The sequence below is a fragment of the Cebus imitator genome, unplaced genomic scaffold, assembly GCF_001604975.1.
Source record: "Cebus imitator isolate Cc_AM_T3 unplaced genomic scaffold, Cebus_imitator-1.0 Scaffold61, whole genome shotgun sequence".
Taxonomy (NCBI): Eukaryota; Metazoa; Chordata; class Mammalia; order Primates; family Cebidae; genus Cebus; species Cebus imitator.
The window spans coordinates 6,153,417-6,177,016 of NW_016107376.1; the positions used below are offsets into that span (position 1 = coordinate 6,153,417).

The 23,600-nt window shown below is 44.7% G+C and overlaps 1 protein-coding gene across 10 annotated transcripts in view; it reads left to right on the forward strand.

Moving 5' to 3' along the window:
- FRMD4A (FERM domain containing 4A) overlaps positions 1 to 23,600 on the forward strand; it is a 679,547-nt gene that overhangs the window by 436,901 nt on the left and 219,046 nt on the right. For all 10 annotated transcript variants that reach the window (XM_017529828.2, XM_017529827.2, XM_037739021.1 and 7 more), the window contains one exon: positions 22,124 to 22,189. In XM_017529828.2, coding sequence (XP_017385317.1) covers positions 22,124 to 22,189 — 66 coding nt within the window. The remainder of the gene's footprint in view (positions 1 to 22,123; positions 22,190 to 23,600) is intronic.

Below are 23,600 nucleotides of genomic sequence, written 5' to 3' on the forward strand. Positions count from 1 at the left end.
GAGGAGGAAGAAGAGAAAGGAGAAAGAGGAGGAAGAAGGAGGAGGAGAAGAAGAAGAGGAAGAAGAGCAGGAGGAGGAGGAAGAAGGAGGAGGAGAAGAAGAAAAGGAAGAAGAGCAGGAGGAGGAGGAGGAAGAAGGAGGAGGAGAAGAAGAAAAGGAAGAAGAGCAGGAGGAGGAGGAAGAGGAAGGGGAAGAAGAAGAAGAGAATTCCTCAGTGTGTGAAGAATTCTGTTGAGATGTGCTATTGTACAAATTGAACCCTCAATGTCATGCTCCTGATGGTCTCTTTTTGATAATGTGAAACAAATTTCTGTCTCTTATTTTATTCATTTTGTGGGGGATGTGGTATTACCCTGTTGCCCAGGATGGAGTAAGTGGTGTCATCATGGCTCACTGTAGATTCCAACTCCTGGGCTCAAGCGATTCTTCCAACTCAGCCTCCTGAGTACTAGGGACTATAGGCACATGCCACCAAGCCTGGCTAATTTTTTTTTCTTTTTTTCTTTTTTTTTTTTTTTTTTTGAGATGGAGTCTCGCTCTTATTGCCCAGGTTGGAGTGCAAGGGCGCAATCTCGGCTCATCACAACCTCAGCCTCCTGAGTAGCTGAGATTACAGGTGCCCACTACCACGCCCAGCTAATTTTTTAAATATATATTTTTAGTAGAGATGGAGTTTCACTATGTTGGTCAGACTAGTTTCAAACTCCTGACCTCAGGAGATCCACCCGCCTCTGCCTCCCAAAACACTGGGATTACAGGCATGAGCCGGCTAATTTTTTTAAAAGTTTCTTTTGGAGAGATGGGGTCTTGCCATGTTGCCTAGGCTGCTTTTGAACTCCAGCCCAAAGCACTGGGATTACAATCATGAGCTGCCACACCTGGCTAGCTTTTGTAATTTTTTGTTTTAGAGATGGGGTCTCACTGTGTTGTCCAGGCTGGTCAATCTCAGCCTCACAAAGTGCGAACTCTCATATTTAAATTGATTTATTATTATATCATTGACGTACAATAAACTATACATATTTAAAATATACTGTTGGGTATGTCTTGATATATGATTATATCAGGGAGACCATCACTACAATCAGGAATTGTGACCCTGTGCTTTTAGTTAATAATTTGTGTGACGCTCAGGTCTAGACACAAGGAAGGATATAAAATGTCGTCACTGTCCCCACCTCATCTATCTGTCCTGATTTAAAATTCTGGCTTTCCCTATACCATTATCTAGTCACAGACCCACTCCCTGCTCTTTTCTTTCTTATTTATTTATTTATTTATTTTTGAGATGGAGTCTCACTCTGTCCCCCAGGTTGGAGTTGGAATGCAGTGGCATGATCTCAGCTCACTGCAACCTCCACCTCCTGAGTTCAAGTGATTGTCCTACCTCAGCCTCTCCAGTAGTTAGCTGGGATTACAGGCGTTCACCATCATGCCCAGCTAATTTTTGTATTTTTAGTAGAGCCGAGGTTTCGCCATGCTGGCCAAGCTGGTCTCGAACTCCTGACCTTAGGTGATCTGCCTGCCTCAGACTCCCAAAGTGCTAGGATTACAGGCTTGAGCCACCATGCCCAGCCTTATTTCCAGGTCTTTTCTGAAGGTTATGCTGAAAATACACTGCAGCTTAGTTACCAAAGGGCTTGGTGTGTCCTGGTAAGCTGCTTGCTACCAGTGTCACTGGTTAAACCAGGAAGAAGCAAAGATCAGGAGTCCAGCCAGCTTTTAATCAGCTCAGATTCAGGCAGAAACATCTCTCTCCTTCCTTCTTTCATGGAAACAGCCCAAACACTAGGCTCCATTTCAGCCTTTTTTTTTTTTTTTTTTTTTTGCTACAAGTAGTCAACACAGTAATTACCTCCTGCTGAAAGCTTTGAGAAATTTTTCTGTATCCAATTAGAATTTTTGATTTGACTAACAGATACAACATAACGTCTTTATTTCTGCAACTGCTCACTAATGATATGCACCCGGGATATATTTAGAACTCTCATTCGCCGGACCCATTGCATTGTGTGGGACAGCATTTCCACCGAGAGGCTTGATGAGGAAGGGGTGGCCTTTTTGGGTTTGGATGCCCTCTCCCTCGCCCTTTCCACCCTTCTCTGGCCTGACCCTCCATGCCCAGGCTTACATGAAGAACAGCTCTAGGACTGGTCCCCTCCCGGGAGCTGCTGCCACCGGACCAGGCACCCAGGGCAAATCTCCATGAAGTGTCTGGGGTGGTTCGTGGGGCAGCCAGCCAGTGTCAAAGCCTCTCCCAAGAAGAATGGAAGGAGAGATCTGCCAGCATAGCTCATGCAAGAGCAAGAAGTCCCTGCCAGCAACATTCCAGCAGAACTCTTTCCAGAGTACTTGGTTATGTAAACAGAAAGACGGCAGCCTCCAGCCCAGATGGACTGCCCTGCATGGATGTCAAAGTCGCTGTGGAAACCTCCCCCCATGGAAGCACTACGGGTCCCCAAGCTCTCCCTGCAGCTCTGCGTTGGGATGAGGAGGGTTGGAGACTTCCTTTCGACCTCCTGGAGCTGGGACCCCCGTGTAGGATTCGTGTTTCTCCAGTTCTGAGTGACCCTGTTTCTCAGATGTGTCTTGCTGTGACGCCATTAGAAGTTGGGTCTGATTTAAGGGTGTTGCTGGAGTCAGCTGTCAAGGTGGGGTGCTTCCCGCTAAATGTGGCAGGACCTGGCATCTGAGCATGTGGCCATTGGACTCAAGCACTTAAGACAGGGGTGCTTTGCACCATTGCAGCTTTTGCAAATCAGGTGGCCCAGCAGGTCATACCAACTTCATATGTGGCCGTTTTCCCACTGTGTGTCAAGAGCCACCAAAGACCCAAGGGTGGAATTTGGAAAACTTACAGATGGTCTAGAATAGTATTTTCTGCCCCACACCTCCCTGGGAGCCATTGGAGAGTACAACCATAGTAATACACAAAGAAGATTGTTTACGAGGAGGGGAGCCCGTTCCCCAACTTATCTGTGTGGCTTCACCCACCATGGAGGGCAGATCCAAATGGATTCTGCTTGTCACATAGGTATGTGAATGACAAAGAATGCACATGTTTCTGAGACTGGCTTTTGGGTCATGTTTCTACAGAACAGAAAAATTAAAACATAGTTCACTGAGTGCATATTAAGTTGTATAGTACCTATATTACGTAATTGCCCTTGAAATTCTGCATGTAACGATACACGCTATTTAAATCTATGTTTATTATTCATATAAAATATCTCTTGTGTGCCTACTATGGCCTATTATACATCATTCTACTTTAATCACACATATAATCATTTTAATATCAATAAAATGTTTACAACTGTAAAAACTTATTGTTTAATAAGACCCATGGTTGTAAATAATACTATCTCCTTCCATTGATCATAATATAAGCAAAATTTTTTTAAAATGTCATTTAAAATGACAGATTAAATTGGACACCAAAACAAAGTAGGCAAATTCATGCTACTGGGACAATGTTACAAGGTTCCTGGTTATGGAGCCTTTGAATTCTCTACCAGTGAATTACGGAACATGAATTGTCTACCAAACCAGCAACAGATGCTCTAACTCTTCTGCACAGCATTACATTTTAAATAGAGAATGTTTGATCGCACATTTATATAAGAGAAATTGGTAGGATCAGATTTTTCAAAAAGTAGAAAAATATGTTTGTGCCTATCAGTCTGTACTGAAATGTTTGTCAGCCTTCCGAAGCATTGAGTGAATGTTGAAAAAATTTGTTTCATCAAACTGCATGTAGTATTATAGCCAGAAACATTACAAGTAAATACATCAGCTATCAGAACGAGTATATTTTCTTGGAACTCTTTGTTTCTTGCTGTGACTATATATCCATGTCTTATGCATCACAGCTTACTGGAGAGGGAGGGAAGGGATCTCAGAGTCTGTCTATCCCAGAGTTCCGTAATCCTTTCTACAACTTCCCTTGCTAATATCTCTGGTCCCTTCCTGATGACTTGCAATGATAATGGGGCAATCCATTCCATTTTGAACAATGATGCTTGTTCAGAAGTTCTTCCTTCTGTTGAATTTGAATGTGTCCTCTGGAATTTCCACTCATTCGTTCTATTTTTTGCCCACCAAAGCAAAGTTAACCTGCCTTCAATTTATACACATTAGATTAGCAAGTCCCCCAAACTCCCAATTGGGTAAGCCCAGGACAGTCCCAGTTTATACATGATCTCTCTATATAATCAATAACAGCATTTGCTCAATGGCCAGTAGATTGTGTGCTCACACTACCACTACAGCTTTTGATATGTGGCCACGGATACAGCTTTTCCAGCACTCCTGGTAAGTCCTGGTTTCTGGACCTTCACCTGGTCTGGTTACCCTTCTTTGGTCTTTCTCCAGTTTCTTTCATTTTTTATGTAAAATACGGCACCCAGAATTGAATACAGATTTCCAGAAGTGGTATAACCACAGCAGAATGCAGGGCGCCTCTTAATTCCCTTATTCTGATGCTTTGCTTCTAGCACGTGCATGAAGAGCAGGACACAAAACCCTAAGAGCAACATGACCCCGACTTTTACATTTTGAAGCTTCCATGTGAACCTCTTTGCCGTCTGTAAATCTGACATCCTTGCCTTCTGTGTCCATTTACAAATCACCTGGGGGAAATACATGGATTGAGGAAGACAGGTTGTACTTTTAGATCACTTTGCAGTCCAAGTGTTTGTAGATCTTGCCATTGCAACCCTGTCTCCAGACTCCCTCATTTTGGCCTGACGATGAAATTGACTTGAAAACAGTGCCGGCAGCTATTTCCTATTTCAAGCGATTTAGCCATCCTCACTCAGACGATTGGTTCCCCCTTCTTTCCTTTCATAAAGACGGTGGCCAGCTGTAGTTCTCACTGTTTCCTCCTTATCCACCACGCTGTCCTTCAGCTCATTACCTGGGTGACGTTTCCAGAACATTCTATGTTCTGTCCCATTTCGTCCCTTCTTACCTCACGTTGCTGTGTTCTGCAGATATCACTTCCTCCCTGGGGTATTGACTGGTGTCCCCCCAGCCCCATTCCATAGCATCTTACACCCACCCCTGCTGTCACACCGATCACTCTGCAACTGCCTGTTAACTAGGGTGTTTCCTCTATGGGACATAAAATTCCTTCAGTATAGGAACAAAACCACATTCATTATTATATATCTAACAAGATACCTGGTACATAATAAAGATGCCATAAGCACTTGAGTGAACACATTGTGGTGAACATTACTATGCGTAATTCTTTATTCTATTTCTCTTGCTTCAATGGGGAGAATTCCTAGAAGAGAAATGACAGAGCCAAATGATCTGAACTTTTTAGCTGTTTGCATTCTATTTCCTGGGAAGTGTTAGTGGTCTTCTAATTAAGTTGTAATTATCTACTAATTAAACAATTTTATCTTTAATATAGTAATTTCCATTTTAGTTGTTACAATGCCTTCCTGAAATGTACATTAACTTTTTACTTTTGCTTGTGGGGCCTTCTGGAGTATAATTTATTTTTTAGAATCATTTGTATGGTAGCCAAACTGTAATTTTTTCCCTCCTTGCTTTTAGGTTTAGAGAAGCACGATAAATAATCATCTACCTGGTTTTAAAATTCAACTTTATAAACCACCTGGGATTTATTTTGGGCAAAGAGTGTAGTTCATTTATATTCCTTTCATTTCCCTCTTGATTGAGAAGAGTGAAACAAACAAGCTGAATTGTTCAGCTTTTCTGCTTTTTTCTTTTCTTTTTTGAGACGGAGTCTAGCCCTGTCGCCCAGGCTGGAGTGCAGTGGCGTGATCTCAGCTCACCACAACCTCTGCCTGCCGGGTTCATGCAATTCTCCTGCCTCAGCCTCCCGAGTAGCTGGGACTACAGGCACGTGCTACCATGCCCAGCTAATTTTTGTACTTTTATTAAAAATGGGGTTTCACCATGTTGGCCAGGCTAGTCTCAAACTCCTGATCTCTGGTGATCTGTCTGCCTCAGCCTCCCAAAGTGCTGGAATTACAGGTGTGAGCAACCGTGCCTGGCCAGCATACACTTGCTCCAGACAATGGAGTCTATTCCCTTCCTTGTTCTCCTTGCTTTGAACATATCTTTAATGTTCTTTTGTTCTCCTTAGACTTCCCTTGTTTTAAATATCAGGTCATGACCAGGCACGGTGGGGTGGCTCAGCCTGTAATCCCAACACTTTGGGAGGCCAAGGTGGATGGATCACCAGAGGTCAGGAGTTTGAGACTAGCCTGGCCAACATGATGAAACGCCATCTTTACTAAAACTACAAAAATTAGTGGGGCATGGTGGCAGCTGCCTGTAATCCCAGCTACCTGGGAGGCTGAGGCAGGAGAATCACTTGAACCTGGGAGGCAGAGGTTGCAGTGTTGAGATCGTGCCGTTGTACTCCAGCCCGGGCGAAAGCAACACTCCATCTCAAAAATACATAAATTAATTAAAATAAATAAATGTCATTAGCTTTGCAACTCTCTCCCTGTAAACTTGCAGTGTGCAAAAAATGCTGGAAATACTCCTTGCAGGTGTGTCTTCCACACTTTGTTACACTAAAATCTAGTCTCCCTTGAGAGTTCTCCAGCATACACCTTGTGTTCTTCACGTCTGAATCTTCACTTCCTCATTTAATTTTATTTTTATTATGTGATCAAAGTTTTACGTTTAAAGTCACCTTCCCACACAAACTGTATTCTTTTGGATCCAGAGAGTCAAACTTATCTTTTTTTCAGCCCTATCTTTTCATCTGGGCTTTTAAAAACTGTCTTTCTTGGCTGGGCAGTGGCTCACACCTGTAATTCCAGCACTTTGGGAGGCAGAGGCGGGAGGATCACCTCAGGTCAGGAGTTCAAGACCAGCCCGGCCAACGTGGTGAAACCCCGTCTCTACTAAAAATACAAAAATTAGCCGGGCGTGGTGGCAAGTGCCTGTAGTCCCAGCTACTCGGGAGGCTGAGGCAGGACAATCGCTTAAACCTGTTCCCTTTGAAAAAAGACTCTCATTCTACTCAAACAAACAAACATGTAAACAACCTCTGTCACTCATACTGAAGCCAGAGCTCCATGTGGCAGAGAACAGGTGTTATTTTCCATCTTTCCTCACTGTTCCCCCAGGGAAAAGTTGGATGTTAGGTGGGTGTGTACGTTCTGGCTGCTTCTTGCGTGTTCTGTTTCTTTGGGGTTTACACCTCACCCAGCCACCCTTGCAGGATGTCTGTGTGAACACATGTGCTGTGAATGAGAATCATGTGTGTGTGTAAGAACCTGGGCATTTTCCCACGGGTCGTACATGGGTATTCCTAAACCTGCTTTCTTAGGCCAGCTCCCGTGCTTCTTACATCTGCTCCCTGTCGGTGATTGCCAGGTAGCGCAGGATGTCCCTGGGAACTGCGGTTACTGGGAAAAAGAGCTGGGCTTCCAGGCCTCCTGTCCACCTCCACCAATGACCAGTGCCCCATTTCGTGAAGGCCTGGCACTTGCCCAGTCCCCGGGGACAGCTACCCCAACGCTGTGTGCCCTGAATTAGCCTCCTCACCCATCCAGAGCCACAGGAGACCTGGCATGAGGGGATAGGGAGCTGCAGCCCCGCCCCCCAAACCCGGCCTTCCTACAGGAGCAGGGAGTGGTGCACTGGATCAGGGTTGACTCCGCTGTGCATAGGTGACTGTCAGTAGCTCAGCGTTCAGAATTCTGCATTTTTTTGTGTTTTGACTTATTTGTTTCTCCTCACAACTCTACGAGGTAGGTACTGCAGTCATCTCCGTTTTATAGATTAGGGAAGGAGGCCAAGCTGGTGAAGTAACTTCTGGAGGATCACACCCAGCTAGGAAGTAGTGAAGTCAGGATAAGCCGCAGCCCCATGCAGCCGAGCTCTGGAGCCTGGCCCTGACCCACTGTAAGCCCCAGTGGCTTGGTCCTGGGAGGACAGCGAGGGATGCTCAGTCCTCCAGGTCGCCGGGTTGCTGGGGGACAGGAGTGGGATGTGTGCCTGCCACCACCCTTGTCACCCCCAGCAAGCCACTGAGCCTGTGGGATCCAAGAGGCTCTAACAGCGGTTTAGAGACCCCTGGCTGTCCCCCGTGCCCTTCTCTGCAGGCCAGGCCTGGAGCAGGAGAGGGAGCAGCAGAGCAGGGAGAACCCAGCAGAGTCAGCAGCTTCCTCAGTCTTTTATAAAAAGCTGAACCTGGGAAAGGGTGAGATTAGGTGGTCTTTATTTTTTCAAGGAAGATGTTCATGGTTTTATTGTTTCAGGAGGCACTGAAACATCTGCACGAATCAGTATCTGCACGGTGGGGCAGCTGCCTTCTCCTTCACTTCTCTGGGTTACTAGAGCAATTTGTCAGTAGATTTAAAAAAAAAAAAAAGAACAAGCTTTTGCATTACCTAAGTCTTTCCAAGGCATGCACTGGCACAACACAATCTCCTCCTATCAGAGTTCGCTGGGCCAGCGTCCACACATCACGCGTGACACGTCGGTGGCAGCAGTGCACGGCGCCCACCCCACGCAACCCTGTGTGTTTGTGTATAGTGTCTGGAGTGTCTGCAGAAGCGTGAATAGTATTGGGAAGAGGAGGGAAGAAGAAATAGCGTGAATGCCCGGCTGGGAGGAGGTCAGCCCAGTTGTGCAGGGCAGGCCTGAACCTGTCTGTCATCGGTGCAAACCTAAGCATCCGTGATGTTCTTTCACAGGATCGCCTGGTGGAGCCCCTGTGGGGTCTTCCTCGGCCTTCAGCTGGCCCACAACCGTGCTGAGGATGCAGTTGCCTGGTGTGGGCCAATGGTTCTGCGCTGTGATGCTGTGCTGGATTTTCTAGAACAGAAGGCTGGATGGCTTATGTAGAATGGCAGCTTTCCCCTCCAGCTGCTGTCCTTCCCGCCTAAGGCGTGATGTGTCGATGTAAATTGCACTGAGTCGAGTTCTATTGTTATCAATAACTGAATGTTGAATGAAGCTGGGTCCAGTCATCTCCCCCATGGGCTTGCCTCCCGTTCTGGAGTGTCCCCGGCCTCATTGGACCTGGGGCTGGCATGATGGCAGTGGCGACAACCCAGTGCAGTCTCCATGTTAGGTGTCCTAGAAGGAAGGCAGGGGAGGACGGAACGTCACAGCCCAGAATGCTGCCAGATGGTACTGCGGACATGCCGCTCAGAGAGGAGAAGGTTTGTGGCATCTTTCCCTCAAGCCAGTAATCAGCAAGAAACAGGACCATGGCCCCTTGGGCCACCTGTGTCCCCAGCACCAGGCTGAATGCATGGCATAGAGGAGACCACAGCGATGGGCCTTGGACTTAGAGTGAAACGCAAAGGAAACAGCATGGGCCAGGCCCCACGGCAAGGGAGAGGGTGGCCCTTGGAGGCACAGACTCTGAAAGTCCAAGGTGGCCCAGTCTTGGGACTGAGAGGAGCAGGGGGAAGGAGAGTATTTGAACAAAAGGGATCTGGTGAGGTGAGGCCGATGTCAGAGAGCCTGTTATCCACATTCAGACAGCCGCCTTTCACAGATGTTAGCAGCACACTCTGCACCCACATCAGGACTGGCCTCTGGGGCCTTCATTCCCCAGGCCTCTGTCCAGATCTGCCCAAGGGCTGCTCTCTGCCTCGAGCCTCTGTTCCCGTTAGCCTCTGTCTCTGTTCAGACTGCACAGCACTCCCTCTCTGATATAGATTCCCAGCTCCCTTTCCTTTGTAAGGATTAGACCCTATTCCCTTCCCCAGCCCCTCTCCTAATAATATGATTAATAACAATAATAATAATACAATGGGGTGCTCAGCAGGATTAAGGTTCTGTGGCTCTTCAGAGGCTCTGGTTGCTCCGGTTGCAGAACCAAAGCTGTCTGTGTTTCCAGGCTTGGGTGAAAAGTACAAACCTTCAGTTGTGTAGTCATTGAGGGCTTGTGAATACATCTTCCTAAGTGTGTGTATTTCCAGTAAGATAGTGGGTTAAAATCCTGATTATATACTCTAAATGGAGTTAAAGAACATCCTGTTTTCAGAAGACTCTAGCAGTGGCAGAAGCTAGGAGAAAAAATCAGGTTCCTCCGAATTTTAGGGGTCCAGCGAGTTGGATGTCACCCAGAAAGCGCTGCTGCCCACCAGGAGCCTAGAGGCCTTCGTGCACCTGCCTGCCACCTGTGAGGGCCTCTGCCCTGTGCTTGCCAGTTTGGCGTCCGTGGTGCAGGTCCTAACTCTGGGGCCTACGCCATTACGTCTCTCAGTGTCCATCTGCCCCTGTCTGTGTTGGCTGCCAGGAGGAGGGGTGGTGCCTGTGGACCCGCCTCAGCGGAACCTTGGCCTTCCACGTCGGTTGCACCTGTCCATCATCCACGCCAATAGCTTGTTTGGCTGGAAGGTGGAAAGTGCACCCCTCCTTCCCCATCATCCCGCAGCTGAGCTGTGGGCAGGAGTTCCTCTTCAGTGAGATGCCATATGGCCTCAGGAGAGCTTCATGTTGTACTAGTCTTTTACCTGCCTGGGTCTGTGCCTCGTCATCTAGACTTTAGGCCCAGAGACTGAATTTTTTTTCAATTTTTTTTGAGAAAGCGTCTTGCTCTGTCGCCAGGCTGGAGTGCAGTGGTGTGATCTCGGCTCACTGCAACCTCCACCTCCGGGTTTCAAGTGATTCTGCCACCTCAGCCTCCCGAGTAGCTGGAGTTACAGGCATGCACCACCATGCTCAGTTAATTGTTGTGTTTTTAGTAGATGAGGTTTCATCATGTTGGGCAGAATGGTCTCTATCTTTTGACCTGGTGATCCGCCCACCTCAGCCTCCCAAAGTGCTGGGATGGCAGGCGTGATCCCCCGTGCCCGGCCAAGACTGATGATTAATGTTTTCTGACACACACTGACCTGTAGCATCATGTGGAGATGGTTAACCACTCCGCCTGGAGGACGTGTGGCCTGAGTCATAAACCGCTGGGTCCCCACACCAGGACTTCTCTCTTGCATTATCAGAGAAAACCGCATTTCCTTTTGCTAGAGGAGCAGCAGCACTAGGATGTGCTTTCCAAAGATCCGCGAGTAAAAGCCAGCCCGGGTTATGGCTTCAGGTGCAAACCCGCAGAGGGTTGAGCTTTGAAGACTGCACTGCTATTTCCATTTTCTATTACATCAACATTGTCATGTTAATTTCTTTCTGATAGAACCACTCACTTAATAACTCTCATCTGGTGTATAAGCTGCACCTGTATCCAGCAGCCAAGAGACTGAAGGACACACCTGCATATGGTTTTTTTTTTTGCTTCTTGAGACAGAATCTCTATCCGTTGCCCAGACTGGAGTGCAGTGGCCTGATCTCGGCTCACTGCAACTTCTGCCTCCTGGGCTAAGGGAATCCTCCCACCTCAGCCTCCCGAGTAGTTGGGACTACAGAAACGCACCATCATGTTCTGCTGATTTTATGTATTTTTGTTTCGGGGTTTTGCCATGTTGCTCAGGCAGGTCTCAAACTCCTGAGCTCAAATGATCCTCCCACCTCTGCCTCACAAAGTGCTGGCATTACCCCAAGTGAGCCACCGTGCCTGGCCACACCTGCGTATGTTCTTTTAAATCCAGGAGAGTCACAGTAAAGACAGAGGTGACATCATTTGCCAGAGGCCGTAGAGCAAAGTTGGAACAAGATCTTCCTCTCTGAATGAGGCTTCTGCTGTCTCAGGCCTGTGTCTCTTTTCCTTCCATTGTCATTTATTTCAATACGATGTCACTTGAAAACCAAACAAAAGTAAGCTTGAGATAAACCAGAGGGAAAAAATATTATAAAAATCATATTACGGTTATAATAAAAATATACTATAAAATTTTTATAAAAATAAAAATTTGTATTAAAAAATTATAGTCAAGCTCTGACCTTTAAAGGTTTAGGACAGATCCCTTACTTGCCCACTGTTGTAATATCTGTTATTTCTCTCATACAAGTGAAGTGTGAACAGGAAATTGATGAATTGTATTTCTGAGATGGGGTCTCCTGCTATGTTGCCCAGGCTAGTCTCAAATTCCTGGGCTCAAGCAATCCTCCTGCCTTAGCCTCCTAGGTAACTAGAATTACAGGGGTGAGCCACCACGCCCAGATAGATGAATTAATAAACATACATATTATTTATTATATATAGTTTATATTATACTATTATACATAATTTTATATAATATGTTATTATATATAATGTATTATATTATTTTATGTATATGTGTGTGTGTGTGTGTGTGTATATATATGGGCTGCAAGTGGAGGCTCACACCTGTAATCCCAGAACTTTTGGCAGCTGTGGTGGGAGAATTGATTGAGCCCAGGAGTTCAAGACCAGCCTGGACAACATGGTGAGTCCCCATCTCTACAGAAAATATAAAAATTAGCCCTGTGTGGAAGTGCACACCTGTAGTCCTAGCTACTTGGGAGGCTGAGGTGAGAGGATCTCTTGAGCCCCAGGGAGGCAGAGGTTGCAGTGAGCTGTGATCATGCCACTGAGCTCCAGCCTAGACGACAGAGTGAGACCCTGTCTCAAAAACATAAAACAAAAAACAAACAAACAAACAAAAAGATATGACTGTTTATTTGAAGTTTATATCATAATGCGACTGGGTACCCACAGATGTGTAGATACATACAGATCCATAGTAGACATGCAGGGTGAGCAAGTCCAGAGACGTATAATGTACAACCTGAGGACTAAAGGTGAAATTGTATCGCGTTAGGGTTTTTTGTTACATAAATAGATTTTAGCTGCTCTTGTCTTACAAAAAAAGTAATCATCTGTGATGATAGATATATTGACTTCACTGTAGTAACAATTGCACTGTCTGTATGTATCTAATTTTTTCTTTTGAAAGTTTCCCTCTGTCACCCAGACTGGAGTGCAGTGGCACAATCTCGGCTCACTGCAACCTCTGCCTCCCCGGTTCAAGTGATTCTCCTGCCTCAGCCTCCCCAGTAGCTGAGATTACAGGTGCATGTTACCACACCTGGCTAACTTTTGTATTTTCAGTAGAGATAGGGTTTCACCATGTTGGCTGGGCTGGTCTTGACCTCAAGTGATCTACCGACCTTGGCCTCCAAAGTGCTGGGATTACAGTGCAGGGATTCATATTTTTAACAAATTTTTAAGTTGCTTGAAGTCCTTTCTCTCCGTGTGTGTGTTTCCTATCAGGTTGAATTTCTTGAGGTTGCTTTATTTGCGAGTTAATTCCTTCATCGCCTCGTGGCTGTGATATGCTTTATGATTATTGAGATTTTGCGGTCTTGCAGTGTTTGGGTACCTAGGCTGATCTTTGAGTCTTTGTTTTTCTGAGGAAACTGAAGTAGAGAGAAGGATGTGGCTCTTGAGGTGACCCAGTACCCGGAGCACCAGCAAGGACTTGTGCCGGGAAGTCATAGTCATGGCCTTGGAATTTCCTTCTGAGCCACAGAACAGCCTGGGTCAGAGGTCAGATTGTGAGGGGCTGCTGTCCTGTATCCGACATCCTTAGGGTGTCCTGTGGTTTCCGGGACTGTACTCTCGGAGGACATGCTGTCCGAGGTAAGTCACTGGTAGGGCCTTGGTTTTTGAAATCTGAATTTTCTGTCTGATGACAGAGTTTTAAAGGATAGTATTTCAGGTGGTTTGGGGAGTAATGGTAATTTTCCTAAATGAAGCATGTCTTGAAAGTTTAATTTTTTGTTTTGTGCAATACTAGTGAGTCCTTAATATTGCTTATTTTATTGTCTTATAAATGTCTCATCTCAAAAATGAATATGAGAAACGACTTGGTGACTTGCTTTCCACAGGGACGTTAATGAGTAGGCAGTTGGTAACTAGACTGAAAAAAATTCTTGGCAGCCTGTGAGCATTTCACTAAACGGCTGGCTCTCCTCCCTCACCGTCCCCTCCCTCAGCCCCGCCCCTAGTGTCTTGCCCTTAATAGTTTCAGTGTAACTTAGCCTCAGGAAACTAAGAGAATGCATGGAAACTAAGAGAATGCATGTGTCAATTGACTATTTTTTAGTTTTTGTTTTAAAAAAACACGTTTTTTTCTGGGTTCAGGATCAATTTGCACAACAGCACTACCTTTCTATAAAAATGCTCTGGACTCAGCCAGGCACGGTGGCTCACGCCTGTAATCCCAGCACTTTGGGAGGCCAAGGCTGGCAGATCACGAGGTCAAGAGATCGAGACCATCCTGGCCAACATGGTGAAACCATGTCTCTACTGAAAATACAAAAATTAGCTGGGCATTGTGGCATGCGCCTGTAGTCAGGCACTACTCCGGAGGCTGAGGCAGGAGAATTGCTTGATCCTGGGAGGCAGAAGTTGCAGTGAGCTGAGACTGCACCACTGAACTCCAACCTGGCGACAGAACAAGACTCGGTCTCAAAAAAAAAAAAAAAATGCTCTAGGCTAGGCACAGTGGCTTATGCTTGTGATCCCAGCACTATGGGAGGCCAAAGTGGGTGGATCACTTGAGGTCAGGAGTTCAAGACCAGCCTAGGTAGCATAGTGAGACCTTGTCTCTACAAAAAAATAAACACAATTAGCTGGGCATGGTGGCGAATGCCTGTAGTCCCAGATACTCAGGGAGGTTGCCTGAGCCTGGAAGGTCGAAGCTGCAGTGAACTGGGATGGCACCACTCTAGCCTAGAAGACAGAGCAAGACCCTGTCTATAAAAATAAAATAAAATGAACCTGATAATATCTGTCTCTTGCCTTATGAGGACTATGGGTTCAACACATATTAACTATTTCCAAAACCATACAACTGATAATAAGTAACAGCTAACATTGTGATGAGTATATACTCTGCACCAGGCACAGAGCTACGAAATTTCCAAACATTAGTTAATTTAATAATTGTAGTATTTCCATGAGGTAGAAGCTATTCTACGCCTCTTCTACAGAAAAGGAGCAAGGCTTAAAACGATGAACCAAGCCAGGAGGGGCGGATCACTCCTGTAATTCCCGTGCATGTCTGGGAGGCCAAGGCAGGAGGATCAGCTGAGCCCGGGAGGTTGAGGCTGCAGTAAGCTGAGATCACACCATTGCACACCGGGCTGGGCAACAGAGCAAGACCCTCTCTCAAAAAAATGAAAACAAAATGAAACAAAAGCCTTCTCCACAGTGGGACTGGGATTCTTTCTTCTGAGCTCCTCCTGCTATGTACCATAGCATAGAAATTATTTTGCAGGCTGGGCATTGTGGCTCACGCCTGTAATCCCAGCACTTTGGGAGGCCGAGGTGGGTGCATCACCTGAGGTCAGGAGTTCAAGACCAGCCTGGACAACATGGTTAAACCCTGTCTCTACTAAAAATACAAAAATTAGCCAGGTGTGGTGGTGGGCACCTGTAATCCCAGCTATTTGGGAGGCTAAGACAGGAGAGTCGCTTGAACTGGGAGGCGGAGGTTGCAAGATCATGCCACTGCACTTCAGCCTGGGCGACAGAGGGAGACTGTCTCNAAAAAAAAAAAAAAAAAAAGGAAAAAGGAAAGAAAGAAATTATTTTGCAAAGGGCTAGAAAGAAAACAGAGAGAGGACATCAAGAAGTGGCCAAACAAAAAGACACAGAGGAAAGAAAGGAGGTATGTTGAGAAAAAGGTGATAGGAAGCAACACAGGCAAATAGGGTTGACTTGGTTTTGAATTCAAAGAGCAACTATTCTTAGTAAAACATGTTTGCGTTTTTTTGGTTTTTTGGGTTTTTTTTAACTCAAAATGTTTACACTGTCTTTAAGAAATGGCTTTGCCATGGCGGGGCATGGTGGCTCGCTCCTGTAATCCCAGAAATTTTGGAGGAACGAGGCAGAAGGGTCACCTAAGGCCAGAAGTTCAAGACCAGCCTGGCTAATATGGTGAAACGCCGCTTCTACTAAAATTACAAAAATTACCAGAGCATGTTGGCAGGCACTTGTAACTCCAGTTACTTGGGAGGCTGAGGCATGAAAATCAAAGCTGAGGCTTGAACCTGGGAGATGGAGGTTGCAGTGAGCTGAGATGGCACCACTGCACCCCCAGCCGGGGCAATAAAATGAGACTCTGTCGAGAGAGAGAGAGAGGCACAGAGACAGAGAGAGAGAGAGAGAAAGACTTTGCCAAACCTTGAAAATTCTATTACTTTCTGTGTCCCTGTGTGGTGTGGACAGCAGAATGTTCTGAAATTACTGTCCTATGAGTGTTTCCAATTTAAGCCTCAACCAGAAAAATTAAGTTCCAATTCTGATCTGGATATCCTGCACCTCTCCATATTACAAGCCATCCTGAAATCACCATTTGTTGTTGCTAATTAGTTACTTTAGTAAGGCCTCATAGCAGTGACTCTGCTGCTATATATGAACAGTTATTCCTTCTGCCCTTAAGAATATATCAGGCTATTATAGACAGATAGCCTCAGAAATATGTATTTATAAATCCTTCTTTCCAAAATCTGCACTCTCTAAAGTACTTCTGTCAAAATGAACTTCCCATTCTTTTTTTTTTTTTTTTTTTTTTTTTTTTTTCTATGAATTTGACTACTTTTTTTCTATTTTTTGTATTTTTTTTGAGACACAGTCTTACTCTATTGTCCAAGCTGGAGGGCAGTGGCAGGAGCATAGCTCACTGCAGCCTCCAGCTCCTGGGCTCAAGCAGTCCTCCTGCCTCAGCCTCTGGAGTAGATGGGGCTACAGGTGCGCACCCCACACCTGGCTAATTTCTAAATTTTTTGTAGAGATGGAGTCTTGCTATGTTGCCCAGGCTGGTCTCAAATTCATGGCCTCAAATGATCCTCCCTCCTTGGCCTCCCAAAGAGTTGAGATTATAGTCATGAGCCACTGAGCCTGGCCTGGCTTCTCATTAATTCTGTCTGCAGGGTGAGAATGTGTCAGGTGTTCAATCTTAAGTATTCTGGCTTATGTGACAACTCACTGTCATGTGTCTATTAATATTTGATTATATATGTTAAAAAGATAGGCAATCTCAAATTTGCTGGCAAAGAAACTTCTCGTGCTCCATTTTCCTATGCCTGACGTCAAATAGGGTCATTCATCTTTCTAGATAAGTTTCTTTTTTATACTTTTTTAACTTAAAAAATAAAAGGAACATGTGAAGTCATATTTGGGTGGGGTGAGGTGGGGTGGGGTAAGCCACCCAAAAGCCTAACGCCCTTGCTTATCTACTCCTATATTTCTGTTTTCACCTCTTAATCCCTGTCCACGTGCATGACAATTAGGATACATATTATTTTTATTGTTTTATTTTAATTTTTTGAGACAGAGTCTCACTCTTTCACCCAGACTGGAATACAGTGGCACAGTCTTGGCTCACTGTAACCTCCACCTCCCGGGTTCAAGCAATTCTCATGCCTCAGCCTCCCAAGTAGCTAGAACTACAGGTGTGTGCCACCATGCCCAGCTAATTTTATTTGTATTTTTAGTAGAGACAGGGTTTTTTCCATGCTTCCCAGGTTGGTCTTGAACTCCTGAGCTCAGGCAATCTGCCTGCCTCGGCCTCACAAAGTCCTAGGATTACAGGTGTGAGCCACTGCACCCAGCCTAGGAAACATGTCAGTGCTAGTCTGTTGTGTTCACTGAAGCTAGTATCATAAATGTGTTTCCATATTTCTGCACAGTCTGCATGTCAGAGTCTACCTTAACAGCAAAGTTGGATAAATTGGGGCAGACACTTCACTTTCAAAATAGCACTTTTCCATATTTCCTTTAGAATCACAGGGCACTTGGCAGGCCGCTGCTTGGGCTAGAATTGTATCATAGCAAGGCAATTGATAATTGGAATGGGCACCAGCTGACATCTATGAGAAGTCTTGTTCTCAAAAGAATTTCCTTTGAGGGTGATGCTAGGGCTCCACTAGTGCCTGAACAGCTGGAAATTAAAAAAAAAAAAAAAGGAAAGCAGTATTATTTCACTGTTGTTAGTATTGAAAAGAAAATTTCAGTGTGTCTGGCAAGCCAGACAAAGCTACAGATGTCAATTCTTTCTGTGTACATACCCAGAATGGTGAAGCTTTTCTGAACTGATGGTAAGAACAGGATACTCTAATCTTACTTGAGTATGGAACAACAGACAGGTGCTCCCTTTTGAGAAATAGACCACAGCAGTGCCGTCAAAAGAAAGCTGTACCTTCAAAAACATGATGATTCGAAGGTGAGTCTGTTTAAACACTTCTCTGTGCTGACTGTTAGCAGAGACATTTTGCTTTCTAAAGGGAGGCACTAAAATATGGAGTAGGCTTGTAAATTTCCCGGGAATTTGTTAAGGAGAAGAAAGAAATTGGAAGACTTAGAGTGCATACTAACATCATGATGCATAGTAACTTCCTTAAATTGCTAAGTAGATAAGGTGGGATTATTTCATGTAATGAGAATTTATTTTTTCAGATGAAAATGAGAACCTCAGGGAAGACAAGTGTGAGTGTGAACTTTGTGAGCTTGGAAATATTTCGAGAAAATGATACATTTCATCTTCTTTATTACTGTGATTGAAACTTTGATTCAATTATGTCTTTCAGATACCAGTTTGTTTTCACAAAATTAATTAGACTGTGAATAAGTAACTCAAGAGCATGTTTATACCCTTAACCTTTTATGATTAAAACAGAGCTCAAAACTCTTTTAAAATGCAGAAAACAAACAGCATTTCTTTCTTAAAACTCTCTCCTATTCTCGATTGAGACTTTTCTCAAATTTATGATTAAAGTTTTAAAAGAATTTCAGCAAAAGTTCCTGAATGTGATAACCATTTTCCTTCTTAAAACTTTTACTCCATTAACCTTAGGTTCTTTCTAATGAGAACTGAATCAGTGTAGCTTGAACGTTTTATCTAAAGTACCTGTGCAATTGCTATTATCTGCCCTGTTGAAACTTGAAATTAACACTTCTAGTGTGCTTTTTTGATGAAGGAATCATTTATACATGTTGGTATAGCAGCAGCTATGTCAGTCTAATTTAAAATTGTAGTGGCTTTCATTGAACTTAGGGAATGATTGAAAGGAAGCTGATGGAATTTTTAAAAATTAAGTCAATCAGTGAGGATGCTTACTCTGTGCAAGACTCATGGATTCTACATAGGACTTGAGCTCGTTTTCCCACTAAGGCAATTAACACCTGCAGTTAAGAGTTCAACGGGTGAATAAGGACTTTGCGTAGACCCATCCAATGTCCACAGCTGCCTGCTTCGACTTGTATGCGCGGAATGGCAAGTCTTTGGATTGAAGTTTTTCCTCGGTTTCTAATCTGTTCATTGGAAGGTTTATGAGTATGTGAAACTTTTCTCGGTTCTTCTCAGAGCTGGGGGCTGCTGAGTCAGTGTTATAGCTCAGAATCAAGAGACATCGAGATTAGCCCCATGTAAGCAGGACGTGCTGTGCTGATTTAGACCCCAAAACAAGGGAACTCTGACTTGATGGAAATACGGGATGACTTCTTCTGAGGAACGAATAAGATAATTTTCTCATAGAATTTCATGACAGCTTTGGATATGTTGGTGATTAGTGAATAATCCCTGTTGAACCAAAGAGAAGAGACTTTTTTGTTATTTATTTAATTTTGCCCTGCCTGCAAATACATTGGGGGTCAAGGCTTCACCCTATGCGTTTTAGGGAAACACACTCCACTCCATAACTCCTGGTCTTAGGAGCTCAGGGTCGAGGAGAGGGTGGTGAAGATGCATGCCGCTGGCCACTGGGTGGGACTGAGCCGTGAGTGCAGTAGCGCCCTCAGCTCACCACTGTGCCACCTGCTTCCATTTGCAGAGACGCTCATTCTTGTCAGGGGAGCAGCTCTGGCCCTAACAGGCCTTGAGAAATGTCAGGGGGATTTTTAGCCTGGAGAGTTGGTGTATCCTGTGACTCATGAGAGAAACGAGACTACTCTGTAGTCCCAGCTACTCAGGAGGCTGAGGCGGGAGGATCGTTTGATCCTGGGAAGTAGAGGTTGCAGAGAGTTGAGATTGTGTCACTGTACCCCAGCCTGAACAGCAGAGCAAGACTCTGTCTCAAAAAAAAAAAAAATTAAAATAACAGCTCCCTGAGAGCCAGGCACTGTGCTACATGTGTAAAGGCAAGATTGTATTTCATCCGAGACTGTCTTTTTATCTTTCCTGGTGGAAGAGCTTATGAGAAGGACCCTCGTGGCCGAACAACGAGACAAAGCCAGGATCTTCTATGGGCATCCTTTTTTTTAAATCTTCTTAAAGTGACCGGTTAGCTGGGGAAAAGAACTTGTATTTAGTGGGAGCTATAGAGTCCTATAAAATAGGCATTGAATTCTCTAAAGGTATTTATCTAAAGAAATACAAGGAAGGGGCCAGACGCAGTGGCTCACTCCTGTAATCTCAGCACTTTGGGAGGACAAGGCGGGCAGATCACGAGGTCAGGAGATCAAGACCAGCCTGGCCAACATGGTGAAACTCCGTCTGTACTAAAAATACAGAAATTACCCGGGTGTGGCAGCACATACCTGTAGTCCTAGGTACTTGGGAGGTTGAGGCAGGAGAATAGCTTGAACCCAGGAGGCAGAGTTGCAGTGAGCCGAGATCGTGCCACTGCACTCCAGCCTGGTGACAGAGCAAGACTCCATCAAAAAAAAAAAAAAAAAAAAAAAAGAGAAAAAGAAATACAAGGAAGAAAACGTATGTGTCATTTGGTCCAGACAATGGTGTTGGAGCTAGTTCATACTAGCCTGTGAGAGCCCATTGCTATATTTTCAGGAATGCAGGGTGCCAATTGTAAAGCGTAGCCATTGTTAAAATTAACTGATATACACATGCTTAAACACATGGTGTGAAAAAACAAAGATAATAAGCATCTATCCCTTCCTAATGATTTTTATGGCACTTAACTGTTTTCTATGAGCTGAGGTTACTTTTGTCTGCTGTATCTGTGTGTTGGGATTACTAGCAGTGTTGCCATGACAGTAACTTGAAATCACACACAGTGAAGGTATTTAGAGTGCAGCTAGACAATTTATGGTTAGAACAGGCACCAGTTGACATCCATGAGAAGCCTTGTTCTTCAAAGGATTTCCTGTGAGGGTGTTGCCAGGCTCCAGCAAATGCTACAAATCAGGCTTTTTCCTTCTAGAAAGCCAGTTGTTAAACATTCACCAGCACCCCACTGGGCCCGGCCCATTCATTTTTGTATATGAGACGGGCAGGCAGACGAATGGTGACTTGTCTAGAGTCCTGCAGCCCCTTGTAACCAGCAGCACCAAGACTAGACTTGGGTCTCCCAGTCTTTCTGTTACACCACTCAGAGATTTTAGTCCTGAAAGGCACAAGTGGGAAAGGTTGGGTTTGCCTGTGGGCTCGTCTCCAATGCTTTTCTATTGTTGGTGACAGCACTGTAGGGAATCAGGGCATACCCAAGAAGGGGGCTGATTAACTAACACAGAAATCAAATTCATTGCCAGGTGGGTGGTCATCTGCTTTCTGGTTACCAGCAAGTGGGATAAATGAAGAGAAGGCAGAGATTGGATCCTGAGCTCTGACCCTAGTGCATGTGGATATAATTATTGAATGGAAGATAAGAATGAACAGCACTTACCACCCCTGAGAATATGTTATATATGTATTTGTTAATTTATTTTATATCCTTCATTAGAATACAAGCTCCATGAGGATGGGGACTTTGTCTTATGTGCCACTGTACACCCAGCTCCCAAAAAAGTGCCTGGCATATAGAAAGTGCTCAGGCTGGGCACAGGTGGCTTACGCCTGTAATCCCAGCACTTTGGGAGGCAGAGGCAGGTGGATCATGAGGTCAGGAGATCAAGACCATCCTGGCCAACGTGATTAAACCCCGTCTCTACTAAAAATACAAAAATTAGCCAGGCGTGGCACCACACACACCTGTAAAGGTACATGGGAGGCAGAGGCAGGAGAATCGCTTGAACCCAGGAGGCGGAAGCTGCAGTGTTCCGAGACTGCACCACTGCACTCCAGCCTGGGTGACAGAGCGAGACTCTGTCTCAAAAGGAAAGAAAGTGCTCAGTAGATATTTTCGAATGAATGAATGAACTGATCCTTCCAATTCCTGGCATTATACAGTGCTGACTCCCAGAGGAAGTTTTGCCCAGAGGAATATGCCTGGCAGAGCCCAGCATCAGCAACTCTCTAACCCTTTGGCTGCTAGATTCTCAGTGACTACCATTTCTCTTCCCTCTTAGATGACGGAGGGCCGCCGATGTCAAGTACATCTTCTTGATGACAGGAAGCTGGAACTCCTAGTACAGGTAAATCACTTTTGGTCAGCTTTCTAAGTTTCTTTGGAGACTGATGTGGTTTCAGACTTTGATTTGGCTGGGAATGAAGGGGGAGATGGTAAACTGTTTTTAAATCTCTGTCTGTTAAAATCTGTGAAAGAATGACTAGGACACAACAGGGTGTTTTGTGTGTGTGCTATTTTGGTTGTGTCTGTACACCAGCCTAAGGCATTCAAGGCCAGATATATATCTACCCTATTGTTGCAAATTTCTAGAAAAGGAAATTGCACAATGACATTAGCTATTATTTCTGCCTGGAAGGAGTTAACTACAATGTAACCTAAATAACTCTTGCTGTAACTAAAATTGATTTAGTCTTCCTTGCCCAGAAGGGAGAGAAAAAGCTTTGTTCTTTTCCAGTTGAGAATAAAGAGGCACAGTCTCTGTGCTCTGTCCTCTTTCTAAGGGCTAAGCGAACCCCTTCTTACCCATCCCATGGGTCGACACTGGCATCACTTGTGAGCATCTGGAGAAACTGAGATGCATGAAATCAATCAATTAATCCCAACTGAGAACACATCCGTGTCGGCAAAGTTGGAGAGGTAATTGGAATCATAGACCCTCCTCCTTTTCAACTTGCTTTGAAACAGACTGTTGTTTCACCCAAAGCTCTCAAGAATGGTGTCTCCAATTCTGACTTCCAGAGTTCACCATTCCAGATCTGCTGTTCAATGCCAATTTTTATTACATTTCCTTGCTATTTATAGTTAGATGTCTATCTCCAGGTCCCGGTGCATTGTGTCTCGTTCTCTATCACATTTTGCAGTGAAGAAGTTGCAGTTCATCGGTGGGTTGAGAGGATGCCCACCTGCTCAGTCATGGGGGAAATGATGCCACTTCAAAGGGGAAATTCACATGCACACGCTTTTGTCTCGGGTTGCCTTGTACATGCTGCTTGGAATTGAAAATGCTCAAACTGCTGACGTTGAGTTAATACTTTTAATGGGACTCAAATTATAAAGGCTTTAGAAATGCAATGGAGGAAACAATAGGAAAAGGCTCATAATCACATGACACTAATTCAGGTGCTGTTCTCTTTTGGGTGGATTTCTTTCTAGCATTTTTTAGATTTATATTTCTTGCATGGCTGTAATCATATGTGTAATTCCACTTATCTTATTTTTCTACTTAATATTGTCTTTCACTAACATTTTCTAAGTTACTATAATTTATCATTTTTGTGAACAGCTATATAAATTCTAGAAATTGATATACCATTATTATCTAATCATCCCCCCATATATTTAAGGGATTTTTAAAAGACAGTTTTCCTAGCTGGGTGCGGTGGCTCACACCTGTAATCCCAGCATTTTGGGAGGCTGAGGTGGGTAGATCACAAGGTCAGGAGTTCGAGACCAGCCTGGCCAAGATGGTAAAACTC